We start from the raw sequence: 24,745 nt of genomic DNA, 5'->3' as shown, positions 1-24,745 counted from the left end.
GTTAGTTATCTCCATTTCCTCACCTCCCAGTCGCTCCTCAACACCCTAGAAATGGGCCGCCACTTCCCACCCCTACCCTTATAGGACTCTCACCAATGTTACCAATGACCTTTTCATCCTTTTCTGGACTCCTTTTTTAAAAATATATTTTTTTTATTGATTTCAGAGAGGGAAAGAGAGAGAGAGAGAATGATGAAAGAGAATCATTGATTGAAAGAGAATCCTGCACACTCCCCACTAGGGATCGAGCCCACAACCTGGGCATGTGTCCTGACCAGGAATCGAACATGACCTCCTGGTTCATAGGTCTACGCTCAGCCACTGAGCCACGCTGGCCGGGCCTTTTCTGAACTCTTGACAGCACAGGTGACCTCCACTCCTTCCCTGCAGTATCTTCAGCTTCTAAGATACTCTTTCTCTTAAACTAGGAAGTAAAAGACTCAGGAAACATCTCTGTCTTGTTTATGACACAGCAGACACTTAATATTTATTGAACTAAATTTTATATAACGTTTTGTTTAATTTAATTTAAAATCTATTTTAAAGGGAAAACGTAGAAGTACTATTTAAGATTTGGTAGTCCTCTGGCAGAAACAAATTAAGTCTAAACCATGTTCTAGAAATCTACTTTGCCCACCTTAGATATGTATGTATCAGGTGTATCTGCCAGTCACACAGGCTTCTGAAGTGATATCTGTGTGTTCAGAATGCGGTTCTCTGCAGGTCTAGCTGCTTCCCTCCTTGACCCAAACAAACAGCACAGGTACACATCCACACAGACAGGTCTCAGCAAACCAGACTAAGAACCCTCCCCCTGGGCGGGGGGGAAGAACCCTCCCCCACTGGAAAGACAGAAGGAGCCAGCTGAGCCACCAGAAGACAAAGGGACCGCAAGGGCAATGGGCACAAAAAGTGATTAGCAGGAATTTTAACCAGCTATTTCAATTTCCAGGTATTTATTTGCTAAAGAGGGACTGCCAGGGTGAAGGAATAGCCATTGTTATCATAATACTTAAAAAGTTAGCATGCTCTAAAATTTGATATTTTCTTGATTTTGATATCCTTTTAAACATTAGGATATTTTTACATACCATACCTTTGGAGAAATTAGTTCAATCCACAGAGAAGATGAACAGCTAAAACTGAGAGCAGTTTTATTTTTTCTTTAGGATATCTTCTTGATGAGAAAAACAAGAAATTAAATTAGAAATAAAATTCTTTATTTAAAAAAATGTCAAGGGATAGGAATGTACAAGTTAGAATGCATTGTTCTTTCCAAATAAATAGGCAGGGTCATGGAGCACTAAGGTGCTCCATGAGTACTGGAGCACTGAGGTGAGTACTGGAACACCTGAACATTTTGAATTTCTCTGAGACCTATTAGCTCCTTCTAGTGATGGGTTCTGGCCACTCATTCGGACTTTTGACCCTTATGAAAAGGTCTTTGATACTGGTGCTCACAAGGTATTGTGGACTTGGTGTGTGTGTTCTTGTTTTCATTCCCTTCAAGGCCCCTAGATGGTTGAAACCTTGCCGTTCCTCTTTTCAAGTTTTGAGAGAAAGGGCCTCAGAGGACATGATGTTGTTTTTCTCTAATCCCAGAAAGGGCTAGGGCTCAAGTGTTCCTGAAGTCCATCTGGCTTCTATAGCCCTCAGTAAAGAAAAAGGGGCACAAGTGGCTATACTCAAGCTGCTTGGAGTCCTTGGCTGTCCAAGCAAGTTTCTCTCCAGGGACCTTTCGAGTTGGTTATTTCTGAGGAAGATGCTCATGACTGGGGCACCACCTTATGTCAGCTCCACCGGTACAAAATAATCACCTTCAGGAACACAGTGATCCCCAATTGCTGTGGGCTCTAAAACTCAGTGAGTTGCAAAATGTCATAAAAGAAGAGTGCTGTTCCTTCTAAGTTTCCATTCATGTCAAAAGTAAGATTTAGTATCTGTTGGTGCTACCAGGTGGAAACTGCTGATCTCCAGTTCTTACTAAGTTGTAAAAATGTGACAGATTTGCTCATAATTTATTAGAATATAAATTTTTATTTAATCCTATAGAATCCTGATAAACAAATTATCAAGAAGACAGAAAGTGACCTTTCTCAGATAAGCCATTTCTCTCAGCATTTCTGACCATTTTCAGATTCCACACCTTTGTGCCTACTTTGAAAAACAAAACAAAACATAAAGACTAAACCAGAAACTAATGAAAAAGTTTATATGGGGTGGAAGAGTTAGGGATGGATGACTATAACTTTTCATATAGTTTGACTTTTGATCTTTATAAATGAGTTACATATTCAAAAATATTTCATTAAAATGATAGAGAAAAACTTAATATTCAATGCAAACAGAAATAAATGAACCTAACTCCATATAAAATTGATAACCACACACTGAAAAGAATTAATTCAAGTATTTTTGAATACAGTTTTCTTATTGTACAATCTCAATGTGATATATCCTAAGGGCAAAAAGAATTGCAAATAAATCTTGAATTTTAATCATTATGTTGTTGGGAGTGGTATTAATAATTTTAAAACTATTTTGTGTATTTCATAGGATATAGCAAATGCATAAATATTTTAATCTTGTTGAATATTAGGGTTTTCACATGAAAGAAGGGAACCTCAAATATGGAATGGGAAAGAGTAAGGAATATTCCTTTTAGATTTATATTGGAGATGTAAGTATGAACTCATAACTTGGAAAAAATTAAATGTTTCCTAGCTCTGTCCACCGAAAGGTCTTGAAAACGGTGACATCTCAGTATCAATGTGAACATTTAACATCTAGGTCTTGGCTTATAAATCCCATTCCCAACTGTCCTAGCTCTGAGATAGGAACAGTCTGGAATATCTTGTTCCAAAAAGCAAGGAAGTACTCAAAGATTGATAGGGACATTTCAAAAGGACATAAGAGCCTGCTTGAAGGGGATTTTACTGGCCAAATTAGATAATTTTGAATATCAAAAGAAATGATGGCAATAGATTATAACCTATTGGATTTTTTTAACCATGAGTCTATAGTAATTAAAAAAAAAGTGGCAGGAGATGTGAGGGGTGGAAGAGCAAGCCTTTCTTTATAAAATAGTACTACCTAATAAATGTAGGAAAATTATAGAATTAGAGAATTCCTATTTTGCAATACCAATGTAATTATTGATTCTGACAAGTATTATTAATGGATACTAAAACCATTGGGGGGAAAGTCATTTGGGAACAAATATTCACACACAGTTTTAAAGTATCATCCACATATTAAAAATTACAAAAAGGAAACAGTATCTTTACAGTGAAGAGATCTGGCAGTAGACACTACCATAACTGATAATCAAACTTTGCCATCTCCAGTTATGGGTCAGGTTGACATTATGAGCAATGGGGAAGTACACAAAGTTATTTATGAGGTATAATTGCCAAAAATGTTTAACCTCGATCTAATCTCAAGGACACGCCCAGAAAAATTCAGATTCTGTAGCATTCTACAAAAAGCAGCCTGCATTTTTTTAAATATCAATGAAAAACCAAAAAGAAAAAAAAGTAGGGGGCTGTTTTAATTATGGAGAATAAAGAAATATGACAACCGCTCTTGCTTCTCGGCCACCGACATGCCATCCAGGCTGAGGAAGATTCAAAAACTTCAGGGCACAAGAGCACGGGCCACAGCTGCATTAGCAAGCACAGGAAGCACCCGGGAGGCTAAGGTAATCCTGGTGGCTTGCATCATCACAGGATCAACTTCGACAAATATCACCCAGGTGTCTTTGGGAAAGTTGGTACGAGGCATTACCACTTAAAGAGGAACCAGAGCTTCTGCCCAACTGACAAACTGTGGACCCTGGTCAGACACGGGTAAATGCTGCCAAGAGCAAGACTGGTGCTGCTCCTATCATTGATGTGGTGCGATCGGGCTACTACAAAGTTCTGGGGAAAGGAAAGCTCCCAAAGCAGCCTGTCATTGTGAAGGCCAAGTTCTTCAGCAGAAGAGCTGAGGAGAAGATTAGGGGTGTTGATGGGGCCTGTGTCCCGATAGCTTGAAGCTACATGGAGGGAAGTTCATTAAAATGTCCACAAGTAAAGAAAAAAAAAAAAAGGGAAAGAAACATGACAACCAAGTGCAGTGCTTAATTATTGATTAGATCCTAGACCTAAAAAAATAAAAATAAAAATAAAACACAGCTGTGGGACAATTAGTGAAATTCAAACGTAAACTGTGTATTAGAGAATATTATATTGATGTTATACTACTGACGAACATTTGGGTTGTTTATAGTTTTTCACTATTTCAGCCAGTGCTAGTACACATATACAAGAGTGTCTCTGGAAGTAGAATTGTTGGAGCAGAGATTATGTACATTTTCAATTTTACTAAATAATTCTAAATTTTTTCTAAGGTGGTTATATTAACACTTCCATCGGCAATGTATGCGTTTTAGTTGCAAATATTTGATATGATCATGCTTCTTTTAAAATGTTTATTTTAGATCTACAGAAAAGTCACAAAAATGATACAAGAGATACAAAAATGTAATTAAGAAACCATTTCCATTTATAATAGTATGAACAAGAATAAAATACTTAAGGATATATCTGACAAAAGAACTGTTAACTACACTTTGAAAACCAGAAAACATTGTTGAAAAAAAACTAAAGAAGATCTAAATAAATGGAAAGATACCCTATGTTCATGAATTGAAGACTAATTAATATTTTATGATAGCAGTAGTCCCCAAATTGGTCTATAGATTCTATGCATTTTCTATCAAAAGCCCAACTGGCTACTTTGCAGAAATTGACAAGCTGGTTCTAAAATTCATATGGAAATTGATGGGACCCTGAATACCCAAAACAGTATTGAAAAAGAAGAGCAAAGTTGTAAGACTTTCATTTCCCCATTTCAAAACTTAATACAAAATTATGGTAATCACAATAGTGTGGTACCAGCATAAGAATAGACATATAGATCAATGGGATAAAACTGAGAAAGTCCAGAAATAAACCCTCCTACTTATGATCAACTGAATTTCAACCATGGTGCCAAGACCATTCAATTGGGAAAGAATAACCTTTTCAAAAAATAGTGCTGGGACAACTGGATAGCCATATGCAAAGGAATGAAGTTGACTCCATACCTCACAAACAAAAAGTAACTAAAAATAGGTCAAAGACCTAATGTAAGAGCTAAAACTATAAAATTCTTAGAAGAAAATTTGGTATAAATCTTTGTGATTTTAGATTAAGCCATGGTTTCTTATGTATAACTCCAAAGCACAAACAATAAAAAACTGGACACCATTGAAATTAAAAATATTTGAAAGGATACTATCGAGAAAGTGAAAAGAGAATATACAAAATGGGAGAAATTATTTCTGAATCATATCTCTGATAAGGGACTTATATGTACAATATCTAAAGTCCCATTATAATTCAATAATAAAAAGTCATACAGCCTAATTAAGATAATGGGTAAAGAATCTGAAGTTATTTATCCAAAAATGACATACAGATAGCAAATAAACACATGAAAAGATGCTCAGTATTATTAGCCAATGGGAGAAATGGAAATCAAAATCACAATGAAAGACTACTTCACACCTGTCAGGATTATCCATCTTCTCCGCCATAAGCTTCATTAGATTAAGATCTTTGACCTGCTGTCCTCTATATTCCTAGGCCTAGCACAATACCTGATACAGACTAGATGCTAAGTCACTATTGAATGCTGGATAAGTTTTAAAAGCAATTCACTTTTTAAAAAATCAGAATGCCTGCAAAATTAAATGTTTGCTTGCTTTTGGAAATACAATATTTGACTACACTTGGGTGGAAACTGAAAACAATCTCTGAGGAAAGTCTTCTAATGAAAAATGTTTGAAAGCAAAATTACCTCTGTTCACCTTTTCTTATGGAACAAATTTTTCATGTGGTAACACATTTGTCCTTATTCTAAAAAATACCAGTTAGAACTATTTATATTATAGCATCTAGATGTTAATTGCACATGGTTGTTAATTAAGCTGGCTTTATATTAAAAGAAAAGCTAGCTAAATAAGACTAAGTCAACAATTAATTCAAGTCTCTTTGTTTTATTTTTTAAATTATATTCTTAATTTTTTTCACACAGTTGAGGCTAGAAGGTGAGACTGATACTAGATTCTAAATAGATATCCTTCAGCCCCTGAAATGAGGGCTAGTCCTCAAGGACCACATCTAACCCCCAGATGTGGCATATCTACCCCCAAATCAACCTTCTGATTCCTTCTCCTGCTCGTAGGGCCCTGGGCTTGAGTCGCCAGGCTCTCATCTCAGAGGGCTTCACTTGCCCTCCATGCAGCTAAGTGTCTGGGGGGTGGAGGGTTGTGTGCCCTTATTTTGTTTGTGTTTTTCCCCTGGCTTTATTGAGCTATAATTGACAAATAACGTTGTGTAAATTTAAGGTGTACATTGTGATGATTTTATACATTTTTTTAATATATATTTATCACACTAAGATTAGTTAACACATCCTTCTTCTCATATAGTTACCACTTTGTCTCTTCATTTTAAAGGAGGATTTGGTGTTTTAATTAATTATATCAAGAACAGTTTCGTGTGCCTAAAACTATTTTAGATGTTTACATGTAGAAGTAATTTTATTGTAGACAGAAATAGTGATACCGTACTGAAGTTTCATTAAGTTCTAACATTTTGAGAATATATTAATAGTGGGTAATTTAGTTCATTTTATTAATTTGGTACATAATTTTGCATTTATTGTGGGATTCCCACACTCTAGATACTGTGCAGAATGTCACTGTATAAAAATGAGTAAAATACTAAATTAAAAAGCTCATAATCTACTTGTGATATCTTTAGACCTCACATGTAATTTTCTTTTTTTTTTTTTCTTACATATGTTTTGTTGCTAAATTTGGGGTAAGGAAGACTTATTATATTAATTTGGCCGCGAGCTGTAACCCAAAGTTTTACTTTTTTGAGTGACCTGTAGTAGCTGTTAGCAGCAGCACCTCATATTTAAATAGAATTTAATTAGACAGAGGGCTCCTACATTGAACTGCTTCTACTTAATGTATTAGATCGTTTCCTGCTGTCATTTGTGGGAGGAGTGGGAGTTGGTGTGTGGGGTGTGGTATTCTCAAGAAAAGAAGATCTGATATGTCCATCTCAAAATTGTGGAGGGGAATATGAAAAAAAAAAGAAAAAATACCTGTTCTGCAAACCTCTCTATGTGATTAGTACCCAATATATAAGTTGACACTGAACTTAAGTTTATCTCATTTATATATAACTCTTTTCTTCTTGGCAGGTGTCCTTGTAGACTTGGGTCTGGAGGAAAATGGGACGGCTTATCAGAGAGCAGAGAAGTATGTTGTTCGTCTAGACAATGAGATTCAAGCCAAGTTTGAAGTTTTCATGAGAAGAGTGAGACAGAACCCGTACACACTGTTTGTGCTAGTTCATGACAACTGTCATGTGGAACTAACGAGGTGATTGCTTCAGAGTGAGCAAATGCAATATTCCTTCTACAGCAGCAGTAGTTATGTAATAAATTATTTAAAAGGTGATGATTTGAAAACCCAGGGACCCTAGTATTTGGCATCTTCTTATGTACAACTTATTCCTACCCTTTCCTTGCTCTTTCAACTTTTCTTATCACTTTATTTTAAATGTACTGTGGGCGAATTTACAAATTTCTATTAAAAAATACCATCTTAAGAGCATTGTGGAACTTGGCTGCTTCAGAGAAAACGTGACAACGAGGAGGTTGAGGTTAATGAGCTCCCAGAAGGGCCATGTGCTTTCCTTCTCACCACCATTCCTCCTCCCAGTTCTTTTCCTGTTTTCTTTTTGCCTTCTCTTCTGTTCCTTCCTCTCCTACTATTTCTCTTTTTCTTTGCCTTTCTCTTTTCCCCCTTACCACTAACAGCAGTAGAGATGCCACTTTAATGATCTAAGAGCAGATTTGAGATCTTCCACAATTTATCAGTTTAAACAAGAAAATAGCCTCTCTTTTGGTGGACTTATTAATGGAAGAACAGTAAATGTGACAGTAAAAGGTGGGGCCAACTTTCAGTAATGATCTGGTACAGGGTATCTTTGCTCCTATGGATTAATAAGGCAAATAATTTAAAGGGGTTAAATAGACCTCAAGCACTAAATACCATTAAATGTTTATAGATTTTCTGTTCTTCAGGACACAATGAGATTAAGAATCTGGAAGTGTTTTGGTCTGTGCTAAAAATGCCAGAATTGCAAAAGTGCTTTTTCAGAAGCCAGAATGTATTTGGCACTCCACAATATAAAATTTAGAGCCATATATAGGTATAAGTAATCTTATATATCTTATTAGTTCTAGGAGAGAGAGGGCGGGGGAGTGTGCAGGAGGGAGGGAATGAAGAAGGAAGGAAAAAGGAAAGGAATTTTGCCCACATCCTATTTTGTTACCTCTAGTGTTCTATAAGCAGGAATAGCTCGTTGACCTTATTTATATACCTAGTCTTTGAAACTGGGGTAATAGTTCTGAGAATTATTGGGTCTCTCTGCATTTAATTCCCTAGATTTCCAGGGCAACCTGGTAATCCAAATTGTACACAACTGAAATGATTCAGAGATACAAAAATGTTGGCCATGGGGCAGAGTGGTAAGAGGAGCCCTTTCTACAGTCCAGCAAACCGATTTTCAACCTTTTTCATCTCATGGCACACATGAACTGATTACTAAAACTCTGCAGCACCTCAAAAATATTTTTTTGCTGATCTGACAGAAAGAATAGGTATAATTTTGATTCATTCACACTGAATGACTATTGTTGTGTAGGCTGTCGTCATTTTTTTTACTTGACAATCTAAAGGAAAAGAAGTCAGTGCCCCTGACTAAATAGTCAGGTATTGCATGTTTTTAAAATTCTTGTGGCACACTGGTTGAAAATCGCTGGTCTAGCAACTCCGAGAGAGGAAGGAGAGTGGTATTAACACCCTGGGGACCCCTGCAGCTTTGAGGCGACTATAGGGAATACAGACCATTGGACAGTGATAAGCATCATGTTTTGGTGGAAAAACTCCCTCATTCAGGTGCGCTTTCAAACTAAAGTGATCCATCTCCACTGTGGATTTAGATAGCCTTGACTTGGATAACTGAGTTTACACATTGAGGTATATAGACCAGGAGCAAACTGAAAAAAGGAAAAAAAAAAAATCCCTGAAACCTTTGTGAAAGGGGTAAGAAGGAGTACACTTTTCACTCTTCCAAATCAATTGTTTGTTGCTTCTACTCCTACTCCCAATTAAAATGAAGAAAAAAAAGGAGCTAAAAAGTTACCTCCATTTTGATGTCAGCTTCTGCATCTAATCAGTCTGATTAGGATGTTTTAATATGACTTTCAATATCTTTACAGTGTCATTTCGGGTTCTTTGTCACATGGTGAACCTAGCCATGGACTGGCTGATAGAGTCATTAATTGCAGAGAAGTTCTAGAAGCTTTTAACCTCTTGGTGCTCCAGGTTAGCTCCTTCCCATACACGCTACAGACCCAACAGTCACGAATCAGCTCCAGCAATGAGGTTCACTGGATACAGCTGGACAGCACGGTGAGTCTCCGCCAATACATGGCCATGTTCTTAGTTCCCCAGGGCCGAATCTTGTAACAAAATATGGTCATGGGTTTGTAAAATACAGCACAAGAATTCAAGAAGCTGACTAACATAATGCTTTATCTTCTAATAATTATAATTATCATAACATTAAAATAGAGTATAGTGTCCTACATAAATTTGATTAGGTGGGTTTTTTTAGGTTATCATCAGATACAAAATTATCCATCCTATATAGTTTGTCCCCCCAAAAAATATGTAATCTGACACTGTCATCAATATTATGGGTTGTCTTTGTGCCTTTAACTGAGACCTGGAAATTTTATTGTCCTGTTGGGTGGCATCTCTGCCATGTTTCTGTCTTGCTCATCTGTATCACTGTTTAGTTACCCTCATGCTCCCCCATCGATTGGATTTTTCCTTTTCATCAGTTCTCACAGATTTCTGGTTGAAACTGAGGATGATGCATTGAGGTTAATGTTTTAAGAAGAACCATCTCAACATTGTACCTACCCAGGTCTTGATATTTTATGGCGTCAATCCCAAAGACCTATAAGCTGTATGCTCAATATACTATCAATGAAAATAAATAAGAGTTTTATTTTTAAAAATAAAGATTAGCCATAATCAATGGATCCTTTGTATTGAAATATTGACATATTGGATATTACAGCCAAGCAAGCTCAGGCCACGGAATCACATTGGCATCAACAGCCGCTCCCTTCTGAGAACTGTCCCAATGTGTTCACTATCACATACAGTTGCTTTGTGTTTTTGCTTTATTGGTCTCTTCTCCACCCAACCTCTGTCCATTGAATAGGTAGGCAAGTTATGGGCAAGAGGCAACCACAGTTCCTTTGCCTCTAAAATGTAGGGCACGCCTATTGGCCACCTAAGAAGTTGCCCTGACACCGAATGGATTGCCAATAGAACTGATGAAAGGAAAAACAGTTTTTTAATCCAACAGATAGTTCTCCTATTAAGTGTTACATTTCAATATATTGTTGGGCAGGGGAGAGAACTATTCTAATTTACCTTGTTGGTTCAGCCTCTTCCAGAGAGATCGCACCCGTGATAGGAAGAAAGACTCAGCCTTTTACTAGTATCTTCTGAATGAAGTAATAAGAGAAACAGGCTCAAATTAATTTTTCTTAAAAGTCACTCCTATGGGTTATGGTTAATTTTTAGGATTAATAATGGTATTGTGGTTGTATTTTAAAAGGGTCTTATCTTAGAGATACCTAGTTAAATATTTATTGATTAAAGATATAATATACCCAAGATTATATTCAAAATAATTGAGGAATGGGAGTTATTATACTCTAAAGTTTAAAAAAATCATTCCTATGAAATTGAGATCAACATGGAGAAAAGGTAGAAATATTGAATCTAATTTATAGCTACAACTTTATACATTTAGGGAAGAAGCTCCTAAAAATTAACCTTCTTTAGTTCTCCTAAAGCCAATGTCCTAAAGAAGGAATGTCAGAGAAAAGCAAAGAAATTCAACTCAAAAATATTATTGAGCACAATATGGGCTTGGTAGATCTTTCCAAGAATACACCGAGTTCATGATTTATAGAAGGCAAAATATATATATCAAAGTCACTATTGTCCAAAGGAGAATAACACATAGATAGAGAAAACAGATTGGCAGTTGCCAGAGGCAGGGGTTGTGGGGTAGGCAGAATGAGTGAAACGAGTCAAAAAGTACACACCTCCAGTTATAACATAAACAAGTCCCAAGATGTAATGTACAGCATGGTGACTGTAGTTAACAATACTGTATGGCATATTTGAAAGTTGCTAAGAAAATAGATCTTAAAGGTTTTTAGCACAAGAAAAAAAAATGTAATTATGTGTGGTGATGGCTGTTAACCTGAAACTAATATAATGTTCTATGTCCAATATATCTCCTTTTTTTGTATAATTTTTATTTGTCATAAAACTAAAACAAAGTAGAATAAGATAATTTCAAAAAACCAAATTATTTAGGAGTTGAAAGGAGGTAGAAATCCCATCCATTGGGGAACCCCAGGAAAGGAGACATGGAGGAGAGAGCACTGGGGATAGGCCTTGAAACCGAGAAAGGATAGACCAGACAGCTTGGGCAGGGCCACAGAGGAGAAAACATCAGCATTTTTCAGAGATATAATTAACATATGACATTATATTAGTTTCAGGTGCACAACATAATGATTCGATATTTGTATATACTGTTTTGTGAAATGATCGCCATAGTAAGTCTAGTTAACATCCATCACCACAACCCCCACCCTGTGCAGATGTATGTATGTACATATACACATATCTGTATATATAGGATTATTATTCAGCCATGAAAAAGAGAGACATACTGCCATTTGCAACAACATGGATGGACTTTGAGGGCATTGCGCTAAGTGAAATAAGTTAGAGAAAGACAAATAGTGTGTTGTATCACCTATATGTGGAATCTAAAATAAATTTTTAAAAGGTCAAACCTGTAAAAGTCAAATAGTGCTTGTCAGGGGCTGGGAGCGGGGAACAGGGAGAGGTTGGTAAAAGGACACAAACTTTTAGCTATATCAGATGAATAAGGTCTGAGAATCTAATGTATCACATGATGATTATATTTGAGAGTCATCTGTAGATTTTCTTTAGAAGAAATGTCTATTCTATTCATTTTTTAATTGGATTGGTATTTTTGTCAGTATTGAGTTGTGTGGGTTCTTTATATTTTTTGAATGTAAAGAACCCACACACCGGATGTATGATTTGCAAATATTTTCTTTCATTTCATAGGTTGCCTTTTCATTTTGTTGCTGGTTTCCTTTGCTGTGCAAAGCTTTTTAGTTTGGTGTAGTCCCACTTGTTTATTCACATTTTTTAACCTTCCAGGAAATAACCTATTACACAGTTTCCCCCGCTAAAACACAAGACCCATTGTGCCCTGTCCTCACTGGGTTTTGCTCTGTATTTTGAACCAGGAGGACATGAGCTGCGAGGAAAAGCTGTATTTTGGCCTGAATGAGTACAGTAAGTCTCTACAGTGGGGGATCACAAGCCCACTTCTGAGATGTGATGAGACTTTTGAAAAAATGGTGAACACTCTCCTGGAGAGGTAAATAAAAGTCTTCAACCTTTTCTTCAGCTGAACTTGCATGTCTAAAATAGCCAGAAGCCCTGTGTCAATGTCACCGAGAGTTTGGTGGAGCCCAGGCTGTGTGGTTGACAAGTGGCAGCAGAATAAAAATAGCCTTTCCTTAGATGACCTTCTACTCATGTGGGTTTTCTATGATCATCCGAGACCCACAAAGGAAACTAGCAACTCGAAGTCGGACTTAGAACCACTTTCCATGCCCTGAATCGTCTCCCAAGCATGCTTCATTGCTCTGGCAGAGAGGGATCTACTTACTAAAGACCATTCCTCTGAGGTCTGGCCTCTCCCACAATACCCCCCACAATTCCCCCTTTTTCTCCTCTGTCCACCATAGGAAGTACCCTTAGATGACCTGGTAAAAACTAAACTTTACTACAAGACATTTGGAGTGTAGACTGGAGAAAATTAAGGAGCAATCAGATCATTTAAGTGAGCTCAGTTCCTTCTGCATCTTCTCCAGCCCCCAACCTTGGGAATTAAGGACATGACTCTTCTGACTCTTCTGCTGTCTTTTTATTCCCCAATTCCAGATCAAACTCTGTAAGAGTAAAGGGCTTTCCTATTTTTTTGCCTCTATGATCTTGATTCATGGGCTCAAAGAGTAGGTAGAGGCATTAGAATTTGCCTAACCTAATACAGGTCCCTCCCTGCCCTCCACAATACTCTCCCTGATCATCCAATGACAGGGGTAGGTGGCTCTGTCTGACGAGCACACTGTAAATTTCAGTAGCTCTAGTTCTTAACATTTGCTTCAGTTTGGTCACAAGCCATCTGTGTAACAACCTGCCTCATAATGGTGCTAGGAAAAAAAGAAAGAGAAATGAAAATGAGGACAGGTGGATGCATCCTATCCAGCAAGTTAAAATGCCGTGTCAGGAAAAGGAGCAGGCCTGGAGTAGGATTTTATATGTTTGCAGCTGTTGGGTTTGAGAAGACTTATCTGACACTGTGACATTAATCCTTTCACAGCAAATGTGATCTGAGACTTCCAAAATCAGCCCATAAGCTTCCCCTGCAAGTGTTGCTCACCCACCCAGTACATCTGCCAGCTTGAAATATATCTTTCCTTCTGGTAACATCATTCAGAGTTTTATAACTGGTATTTTAGTAGATGATCCCATCAATGTATCTTATATAATAAAAGGGTAATATGCAAATTGACCACCACTCCAACACACAAGATGGCCGCCCCCATGTGATCAAAGATGGCTGCCACAAGATGGCCAGCAGGGGAGGGCAGTTGTGAGCAACCAGGCCGGCAGGGGAGGGCAGTTAGGGGCAATCGGGCTGGCAGGAGAGCAGTTAGGCATCGATCAGGCTGGCAGGGTAGTGGTTAGAGGGTAATCAGGCTGGCAGGCAGAAGCAGTTAGGGGCAGTCAGGCAGGCAGGCAGATGAGCAGTTGGGAGCCAGTAGTCCTGGATTGTGAGAGGGGTCCCAGATTGGAGCGGGTGCAGGCTGGGCTGAGGGACACACACCCCTTACTCCCGCCCCGTGCATGAATTTCGTGCACCGGGCCTCTAGTATTACAATATTGGTAATACAAAACTACAATTGCAGTTTAATGCAAACATTAACAGATTGAAAAAACTATTCACTTCTATGTTCATGCTTCTTTCAGAATGTGAAATGCTTGCACGTCAAAGTTACCATTTGTTCTAACTTTGGCTTTCCTACATGGCCCAGCAGAAAACATGATGCTTCAAACATGGATCATCTGTGCTTACTTCTTCCACCCAGTTGCCCCAAGCTAAAAATTGCTATACTGTATTGACTACTTGAAGGGATTGGCCCAGGATTGATTAAACTGAAGGATTTCCTCTCTTTTCCCCAAACTACTAAATCCTTGCAATATAAGAAGATATTTTCAGAGACCTGAGTGGAATCTAGTCCCAGCTGTGTCTCTGTCCAGTTGGATGATCTTGGGCAAGTAGCTGAATTTCTCTTGGCCCCTTAACTCCTCCTTCTGTGAGAAGGTGGAATGGTCACAGCCCAGGGCATCTATGATCCTTTCCAACTCTAAAGTACTTCAAAACACACAATTCATTTGATCATCCTAGTTGGTATTTGACCCTGGACTTGTCTGTGGAAGGCCAGTGAACCACTTGTTTTACTTTAAATAGAATTATAAAGTGGGACAAAGGTGAAGTCCTTCATTGGCCTCCCAGCTGCTAGCCAGCTACATGTGCCACCAGCGGGCACCCAAAAAGAAAGTTCACAGGCTCACCCTCATTTTGCCAGCGCCTACTTTCTTGACCAGCATCTCTTCATGCCTACAAGTGGGTCCTCTTTGCCCATTTATACTCATTTTATCAGCAGACCTGGCTTTCTGAGGTCTAGCACATAAATGAGAGATTTATTTTCTGCCTGCTCTGAACTTGTAAAAACTGCCAATTTTAGTAAAGTGATCTTTTTACCAGGCAGTCTAGGCAGGAGGTGGGGTGAGGTGATGATGTAATTAAAGGGCAATTGAGTGAAGCCAGGAAACTGCTCCTTCCCAGGTTCCCTGCTCCTTCCCAGGTTCCCTTGACTGAGCCGGCTTAAGTGATAGGAGGCTGCGCCACTAGGGGGTGCTGTTTCTCCAGTCAGCTCCAAGTGTTCTCCAGCACCAAGGCACATTTTATGAATATACTGCTATCCGTGGGGCTAGCCTCGAATTAGTGATAATAATTACTCTTTTTATGTCTGATATGCTACAGACATGATATTTCATATCTCAGTTTCCTTTAATATAATCATAAGGTTCGAAAATAAGCTGACAACATTCTCAGTGCTGCCACTGATCACTAACCCCTTCCCACCACGGTTGGTCTGGATTCCAACCACATGGACCTTACTGTCCCAGTAAGTCCTGGGCCAAGTACTAGCTCCCTGTGTTCTGTTGAAGGTACCCCAGACTGCACAGCATGGTCGTCCGCTGCTACCTTCTCATTCAGCAGTACTCAGAAGCTCTGATGGCTCTCACCACCATGGCGTCCCTCCGAGACCACAGCACACCAGAGACACTCAGCATTATGGATGACCTCATCAGCTCCCCAGGAAAAACAAAGAGTGGGAGGGGACACATGCTCATTATCCGGGTGCCCTCTGTGCAGCTGGCGATGTTGGCCAAGGAGCGGCTGCAGGAAGTGCGCGACAAGCTGGGCCTGCAGTACCGCTTTGAGATCATCCTTGGGAACCCTGCCTCTGAAGTCAGCATTGCAACTCACTTTGTGGCACGATTAAAGGTGAGCACTGGGCAGACATTTCTCCTTCGAAATTCCGTTTGTTTCTGTTTTCTAGAAATTCCACATAGGTAGCCTGAGTTTCACAGGGTTTTTGCACACGTGTCAATCTGATCTTCCTGACACTGTTAAGGCTAAACTAAAGGACATGTTCACTTTCCTAACTGGAACCAGTTTATTAAGTTTCTGTTAAGCTCCCCCACTTTTTAGCATGTGCATGCAGTTGGTCTTCCATGCTCTCCAACTGCAGGTGCAAAAATGAGATGACCCAATTTGACCCCATGTTTATTGACCTTGTCTGAGATGCATCTAGCCCACGGCCATCTGTTTTCTCAGAAATAAAAAGGTAAGTTGTTCTCTCCGGCCTCTGTGGGGTACACCTTTAAATAAGTATCATGGATTCACTAATTCTTTTCTGTCTGTCTAGCCTGTCAGCTCATGTCTAGAGTCGGTAAAGTATTGTTTTATCTTCAATACTCATGTAGAACTGTTCCCTGCCCTCTTGCATGTGGATTCTTCAACAGTTTGTCGTTTCTTCGAACTTGTTTTGACGCTCAGCCCCAAGGCTTGGGTTGGAGGGAGACTCTCCGAGCATCCTGCACAGGGACTTGGTGCATGAGCAAGCCCACTCCCTCTGCACGGCCAGGGGATGCCTGCTTTTCCTAAGCACCTGCTGTTAGGCATGGGGAGTGTGGGAGAATTCCTAAATCAACTAACTCCCTACCTTGTGCCCTGCTCACGTTTTTCATAATCTGGAGTGTCCTAGCCATGTAAAAGCATTTAATAAAATACCTGCATACGTATTGGTATGGCACAGAGCTAGGTGTTGTATGTCTGACTTACACTGACATGGTGTCTGCACCCTGCACTAACTATGGAACTAAACTGAGTTTACACAAATCTGCTTTGGAACATCTCTTATGAAAAGAATCACGTCGTCTTGGGGGATTTGCATGGTCACCCTGGACTGCAGTTTCCTGTCTGCAAATGAGAGTTGGACTGTGGGATCTCTAAGGACTCTAATCTTCGGATCATTATTTAGTATTCACGAAGCATTCTGCAAATATAAACTTTTTTATTATATTCTATCAGCCAACCTAATTGAATAAACCAAAATGCAAACACAATATCTTGTATTAGCTTGATAAACGACAGGAACAAATCTAAAAATAGGAACTCCTATATTTAGTGGAAATTGCAACATTTCTGTTTATATACAAATATAATGCTCACCAATTTAAATTATAGTTGTGGACCACATTCCAGCAGAATTCCTAGGGTGACTAACAAAGAAGAGTCCTGAAACTCATTGAGACATAGGTCTGAGACAATGTGAATAGTGCTGCTGATGAAAATCTTGGAAAGGCAAATCATCAGCACTGCTCTGTGAGGCCCCCCACACCTGTTGCCAGGAGATGACTTTAAAGGATGTGAGGCTGCAAGGTCTTTGCTGGGTTTCCATTTGGCACTGACCAAGTGTAGGTATTATTAGAGTTTTATGTCATTTGTTCAGACCCTTCAAAAGTGCCAATTACTAAGTCAGTGTAAATCAGCAGGTCCTAGAAATTTGCCCCTCCGGGCCACAGTTTGAAAGCCACAATCAAGAACTGAGGCTCTGACCCTGGCTAACAGTATATCAGAATCACCGGCAGGGCTTTTAGCGGGTGATTGCTCTGTGCAGGTGCTGTTCTGAGAGCCGCCATGCACAAAAGGGGGCGGGGGGGGGGGGGAGGGGTTCTCAAAGCCGTTCTCTCTCAATTTGTATGAGTAGCTGCCAGGCACCAACCACACAAAAGAGATTTTCATATTTTCAAAACCACTGGATCATGTTAATTCGTCCTGTTAAAACTATTTGTGTGGAAGTGAAAATATGAAATCCTGTTGAAATGGTCACATCCTAAGCAAGACTGTCGTTTGCCAGGTGGTCTCTGCTTCACCCTTTGATTTCTACGTTACCAATCTCCTTTGCTGTTGTGGCGATGCCATGGCTGTGCTTTTTATCTCTGGCCTCGGGTAAAATCCAGCGCCTCCTCTTTCATTAGATGGTCTTGTTTTTGTGCTTCCTTCCAATTTTCCTTCATGGATTGTGGTTAACTTAGAAGTGATTACAAGCACTTTGGAAGGGTACGGGGTTTAGATCTCAATCAGTTGCTGCAGAAGCATTCTGCCTGTGAAGCGTTCATTAGGTTTCCTTGGCCTTGAACCCCATATTTTCCTTGAACTCAGTGCTTACCCAGTCTTCTGTGTTGTCTTAAATGCCTCTGCAGTGACATCAGCCTGGGCGGGGTCAGTCTACTAGTATCTAAGACCTGCAGCCACCATTCATCAGGAATAGCAAGGTGACAGAAAGGCATTTTAAAGTGGTTTGGCTAGCTCTGACTAGTCAAGGGTAAAAGCAAGATTTGTTTAATCTTTTGAAAATCTTTTGTAGTAAAACATAACATCTGTTATCCCATCATTGTAACCTGATCTCATTATTCTTGGTGGAACCATGGTCTATTGATGGTTTCTGGGAGATAAAATATATTCAGGGAGAACCCCAGTGTCAGGGAAATCATGAGTCCAGTGGGATGGCTGTACATAAAATGTTTCCCATCTGAAGAATTATTTGCTATAAATCAGGTAAAGTCATGGTTCCCTTTCACATGAAAATGTATGGAAAACTGGGTTTTTGTAGAGACCTTTCTTCTAATACTTGAAAAAAAATCTGATAGATTGATTTTTCTAGGACATGAAAAGTTTCTCAAACTTGTGAAGTTATGTAGATCCACTGATTTCCCCTTAGTATGCAAATATATGATAAAAGATTTGGCAATGAGGTTACAGTTCTTCCAGTTTTACAAAGCATATACATTTCATTTGAATAATTGTTAGTACATTTATTTCTAAAGACTGGTATTTCTAGACATCAACAAATTTTTTATCAGATTATTTCTTGCTTTTTAGGTTTCTTTTTATCCCATGTTGTGTTTAGCAAAGGAAGTACCCATCTATTTTAAAATAACATTTCATGCATTACTTAACACCTCACTTCTTAGTCCTTGTTCCCAACCATTATCAGAAGTGTCAGTTTATTTCTTAAAATAACTCGGGCTAGGAAGCTGATATAAAGCATAGTTAAATGCTACATACTTTATAAAAGGTAGAAACCACCTTGTCTTCGTAAACGATGCTCTATTTTTTCTGCTTTAAATTAGAAGAATCTGTAAGATATTTTTCCCCCAATATACAAAATAAATCTATTACCAGGTTGTAGGTACAAAATAATTAGCCATTTACATACAATAAACAGTATTTCAAGAAAAAAAAGTTTTTAAATGTAATATTACCCAAACTGTGCTAACATAGTATAATATCACAAAAGTTGTAGGAAATATTAAAAATGTAAGATCTTTTCACTTTTGAACATCTTTCAAGTTAGTGAGATTTTTTTCATTCATTGATATATTCATGTTTTCAAGATTTACATTCCATTTATTATAGATAAACATATGTGTGTACATGTACAAATGTGTTGATGTATATGAGAAGCTGATGCTTAATAGACTCTATGTAAGGTCATGAGCTAATTGCATTACTCTTCCAAGGAAGGGACAGGCTTTTTGTTGGCCTGGGTTTGGTTCTATTTTTAGCCTTCTTGAGAAAGACTTTTTGGAGCTGAAAGCCAAGTATTACTTGTCAGTTATTTTCAAAGTCGATAAAGGAAGAAAGGGAAAATGACTATCAGAGGTGGCTCACTGCATGATTTTTCTTGGTGAAAACTTCTGTTTCATGGGGTTTTGTTGAGATTAATTTCTTAGTCATTCACAACTGAAACTGTTCTTTTCTTTTTAATATCTTTTTATTGGTTCCAGAGAGGAAGGGAGAGTGAGAGAGAGATAGAAACATCAATGATGAGAGAGAATCATTGATTGGCTGCCTCCTGCCTGCCCCACACTGGGGATCAAGCCCACAACCCGGGCATGTGCCCCTGACCAGGAATCAAACCGTGACCTCCTTTTTCATAGGTTGACGCTCAACCACTGAGCCATGCCAGCTGGGCTGAAACTCTCTTTTTCAATAAGCCCCAGAGTCTGTTTATTCTATAAAGAATGTATGTTTAAGAGCCTTGAGTCAGGTATTTTAACCAGGTTTTTTCTGTAAGGTTTGTGGGATATTTCACATCATTTCTTTTTTTTTTTTTTTTTATTGATTTTTTACAGAGAGGAAGGGAGAGAGAGAGATAGAGAGAGAGAGAGAGTTAGAAACATCGATGAGAGAGAAACATCGACCAGCTGCCTCCTGCACATCTCCCATTAGGGATGTGCCCGCAACCCAGGTACATGCCCTTGACCGGAATCGAACCTGGGACCTTTCAGTCCGCAGGCCGACACTCTATCCACTGAGCCAAACCGGTTTTGGCTCACATCATTTCTTTAGCCTGTGTGGCTAATGCATGTTGTATACCTGGATCTCCTGTTTCATCAAATTGAGATAAAACTAAAGGCCACATTCTTCTAGCGTGTTCTGTGTGTGCTTTTTAGTAGCAATTAAAATTTTAGCGTACACATACTTGGAGGTCATTTGGAAGCACAGATGTGAATTAAAAAATCTGGACCTAGGAATTTTTTAAAAGGTGGAAATTTAAGTAAGGGGTTTTAATTTTATCGTGTGGGCCCCTTTCTACAGACCTGGAGAGGAAATGAACCTGAAGAATGGATCCCTCGGACATACCAAGACTTAGAAGGTCTGCCTTGTATTGTGATATTAACTGGCAAAGATCCTCTTGGAGAAACCTTTCCCAGGTACATTTTTTATGAGTTGCCCAGCTGAGCTGAAGGTTAAAACTTGGCTGGTGCTTAACCATCTCATTCATTTGGCAAGTGAAAATAGATTTTTTTTCAGAGACATAAGAAATAAAGCTTTGATTCCTTCTTTTGAATTCCCAGAGATCACCTAGCAATTTTGGGAATGGAAGGTAGCCATAGTGAGAAAGCGGGGCAGCCAGAGAGGCAGAGAGGAAAGGCACCTACCCGAAATCAGGATTTCTTTGTGGATGAAGTCTCTTAATCTGCTGTCCCCAACCCCTTCAAGGACATAAGGCCTTCATATTGGTGGCAAGAACAGTAATAATTGCAGTAACAGAATGCTTACTGTGTAATGTATGGCCTTAAATGCCTTATATGTGTCCTGCCATTCATTCTTTACAAAAATCATATTAGCCAGGCGCTGTTAATCCGTTTTACAGTTGGATAAAATGAAGTGACTAGGGTGATGTCATAACAGCTAGGAGGTGGCAGAGCTGAGGTTTAGATCAAGGTTTACCTGGCACTGAAACCCATGCCTTTAGCTTCTGGGAGACATCCAGCTATCCAGACATACACCAACGCTGCACACAATGCAGATGGTCTCACCAAAAACATCATTACTTTTGTGCAGGTCTTTGAAGTACTGTGACCTCCGCTTAATTGATTCAAGCTATTTAACTCGCACAGCCCTGGAGCAGGAGGTGGGTCTGGCATGCTGCTATGTCTCAAAAGAGGTCATCCGGGGGTCCACTGTTGCCCTGGACCTGAGCGGGAAGGAGCAGGAGAGAGCCACCGTGAGCGAGAATGACTCGGATGAGCTGCTGATCGATCTGGAGAGGCCCCAGAGCAACAGCAGTGCCATCACTGGAACCTCGGGTCAGTACTCTCTTTTCTCTTTCGAAGGATCAGGAAGGGGAGTGAGAAGGGAAAGTTGTGTGGAAGACAGAGGCATCTACTGACACCCCTCAAGGTTTTCCGAGTTTCCCGACCTGTTTCCTGGGAGAGAAACTTAGAAAGCATGACTCTTGAACAGCCACGAAATACTTCTATGGGTAAACATTTAATGACGAACTTGGTAATAGGCTAAATAGAGTGAGTAAATTTTATCAACCTTAGTCTGCACATTTCCCCTGGTCTCTCCTACCCTAATGATCTCATGGATACTATGGATCAGGTATTTGCATAGAGGCCCTCTCTTCCTTCCAGACCCTGAAGCTGTAAGTTTGCGTTAGTTGGCTTAGTACCTGGCACGAAGCGTTCAAATGAATGAATGGATGGATGGATGGATGGATGGATGGATGAATGGATGACTTTTCTAAGTACTTAATGGCAACTCTTTGTATCCTGAAAGCTACTCTGAGGCCACTGGCTGACTGATGGTCCACCATGCAGCCTGCCAGCCCCTCTCTTGCAGCATTAGCATATGGCCTATATGGCAGTGCTCCACGTGCGTTTTCTTCTGATAAATTGTATTATAGCAAATACGACAGTATTTCCATTTGTTTCTGACTATGAAAGTAATAAAACTTAACATGGAAAACTTGGAGCATGTAACAAAACAGAGAGGAGAGAGGAGAAATGAAAAGCCCCTGCCAGAGGTAACCAGTCCTGTTCCTCTGTCCCCACTCCCTTTCCTCCATCCGTCACTATGACAGGCACGCAAACACACACACCACTGCGTGTCCGAAACCAGCGCTGGTCTTTCTGTTCATCCTGTAGCTGTGGGAACTGAAAAGGCTGCTATTGGTGGGGTTTTCTCTTTCAATGGTGACCATCAGCCTGAAGAGCTGGGGGACTGTTCTACTGGGTGGGCTCAGCTGCTCCCCAGGGACCAGGGCTGTACCTCCTGCCCCTCCACTAAAGGCTCCCCAGGTTTCTCTCTGAGACTAGTTCAGAATAAGGGCAAGGAGAGGAAAGGGTAACAGAGGGAGGACGGCTGTCCCATCTAGAAGCTTTGGGATGCCAGCATCAGTGGAGGAGACTTTGCCTTCCTTCCTGTGGCTCTTTAATCAGATCCCCTCCTTGCCCCGACTGCCAGAACCGTCCCACAAGGCTCACATAGTCTTGCCCTTGCTCTGATGAACTCACACAAAGGTAATGGTTTGCCTTCTGCTATTTAGAATTTCCTTCCCTTTGAGGACAACCTGACATGCAGGCTGTGCTCACACCACTGAGCACACATCCCTCAGCCCTGGGCGGACTCCAAGAGTCCTCGGGAAGGCTCACTGCTCAAAGTGCGCAGACATGTGGACTCTGAAGGTCAGGGCCATGACAGAAAGGCATGCTCTCAAACAACATGGAAAGACAAGTCAGATGAGCAAGTGGAGTGACTTGGTTGCAATAACCTCCAGTTCCTGGTGTTCATCTAGAACAGTGGTTCTCAACCTTCTGGCCCTTTAGATACAGTTCCTCATGTTGTGTCCCAACCATAAAATTATTTTCGTTGCTACTTCATAACTGTAATGTTGCTACTGTTATGAATCGTAATGTAAATATCTGATATGCAGGATGGTCTTAGGCGACCTCCTGTGAAAGGGTCGTTCGACCGCCAAAGGGGTCACGACCCACAGGTTGAGGACCGCTGATCTAGAATCTCCCAAGGTTGGGATTTGACCTACATGCCTGGGAAGCACTGATCTGAGCCCAGAGAGGGCCTCAGTCCTAAATGTAATGAGCTTTAGGTGTGTCCTCAATCCAAAGAGTGACTGCCCTGTTAGAGGGAAAACACATTTGTAGTGAATTGGCCAAATGTGCAGGGGCCTCTGGGTGAGAGCAGCACCTCATTACGAGTAGATTATGCTTCCATCTTCCTTCCCATGGAGGCGTCCCCACGCTGGTTTGGGTGTCCATGGAAATGGTCACAGCTGGGGAGGTTGTCCACAGCCAGGAGGGTGAGGTCCTCAGACCCCAGGAGGTGGCGGTGCCACTTGAGCAGAACTGGAATGTGGCGCCTGCAGTGGTCAGTGTTCTGGAGTGAATCAGATAGCACATCCAAATGAGGTAATTGAGGAACGTTCAATAATGGACTATTTACAAAGATGTGATACAGGTAACCCCAGGGTGCCCTGACCCCTGCTGGGCCTGAAGAAGCCAGAGGAGCCAGCATGACAGGGCCGCAGCCCTCATGGAGAAAGGCTGCCCACCCTGGAGACCCTGCTGGGGCGAGCCAGGGAATAAACAACCAGTTTCCAGCCAGTGTCTCCCATTGGCCCATCCCACCCTGAGCCAGGGCAGGGGAGCGGAGGAAGCATGCGGAGGGAGGGCAAGGGGAAGATTTCTAGCATAGTTTCTGGAGCTGGTGCCCAGAGCCTGGTTTCCTGGCCTTGCCCTTCTTCCCGGAGGTGCCAGGAACCCTGGCGTCAGTCACAGGGTGGGCTCTGTCCATCTGCTTTCAGGCTCCATCATGGAGAATGGGGTGAGCTCTTCCAGCACCGCGGACAAGTCCCAGAAGCAGCCCCTGACCCCCAGCTTCCAGAGCCCAGCCAACAGCACAGGGCTGGAGGAAGGGGTCTCTGCAGGCACAGCGGGAGCTGGGGAGACCCTGAAGCAGGAGTGTGATTCCCTGGGCCCCCAGATGGCGAGCAGCACCACCTCCAAGCCTTCGTCGTCATCCTCCTCCTCTTCGGGTCCCCGGGCTCTCCCGTGGCCCACTGGGCCTGTCCACGGTTGTAGGGGCTTGCATGCCACCCTGCCCCCAATAGTGATTCTGTCCAAAGCGGCCTACAGCCTCCTGGGCTCCCAGAGGGGAGGCAAGCTGCCGTCCTCTGCATCCCTGCTGCCCCACGCGGACGTGGCCTGGGTGAGCTCCCTGCGGCCGCTCCTGCACAAGGACCTGGGCAGCGAGGAGCAGTCCCTCTACTACAGGCAGTGGACCTCGGCTCGGCAGCACCACGCCGACTACAGCAACCAGCCCGACCCCAACTCCGGCGCCCGGGCCTGCCACCCCCGACGACTGCTGCTGACCGGGCCCCCCCAGGTAGGGCCGGGGCCAGACCCTGTCCTAAGTTG

The 24,745-nt window shown here is 41.0% G+C and overlaps 1 protein-coding gene and 1 pseudogene across 1 annotated transcript in view; both read left to right on the top strand.

The window, feature by feature from the left end:
* The window catches only part of GREB1L (GREB1 like retinoic acid receptor coactivator), a 129,568-nt gene that overhangs the window by 82,022 nt on the left and 22,801 nt on the right, over nucleotides 1–24,745 (top strand). Inside the window, exons 17-24 of the mRNA XM_070420533.1 lie at nucleotides 7,303–7,483; nucleotides 9,391–9,583; nucleotides 12,556–12,689; nucleotides 15,614–15,953; nucleotides 16,378–16,401; nucleotides 20,619–20,734; nucleotides 21,369–21,613; nucleotides 24,133–24,713. Coding sequence (XP_070276634.1) covers nucleotides 7,303–7,483; nucleotides 9,391–9,583; nucleotides 12,556–12,689; nucleotides 15,614–15,953; nucleotides 16,378–16,401; nucleotides 20,619–20,734; nucleotides 21,369–21,613; nucleotides 24,133–24,713 — 1,814 coding nt within the window. The remainder of the gene's footprint in view (nucleotides 1–7,302; nucleotides 7,484–9,390; nucleotides 9,584–12,555; nucleotides 12,690–15,613; nucleotides 15,954–16,377; nucleotides 16,402–20,618; nucleotides 20,735–21,368; nucleotides 21,614–24,132; nucleotides 24,714–24,745) is intronic.
* LOC139014604 (large ribosomal subunit protein uL15-like) lies at nucleotides 3,451–4,501 on the top strand (annotated as a pseudogene).

The sequence above is a fragment of the Myotis yumanensis genome, unplaced genomic scaffold (genome assembly GCF_028538775.1).
Source record: "Myotis yumanensis isolate MYYU_CA2020_CCGP unplaced genomic scaffold, mMyoYum1.0.hap1 SCAF_7, whole genome shotgun sequence".
Classification (NCBI taxonomy): domain Eukaryota; kingdom Metazoa; phylum Chordata; class Mammalia; order Chiroptera; family Vespertilionidae; genus Myotis; species Myotis yumanensis.
Note: the sequence above shows the minus strand (reverse complement) of the source record. Positions and strands in the feature narration are given on the sequence as shown.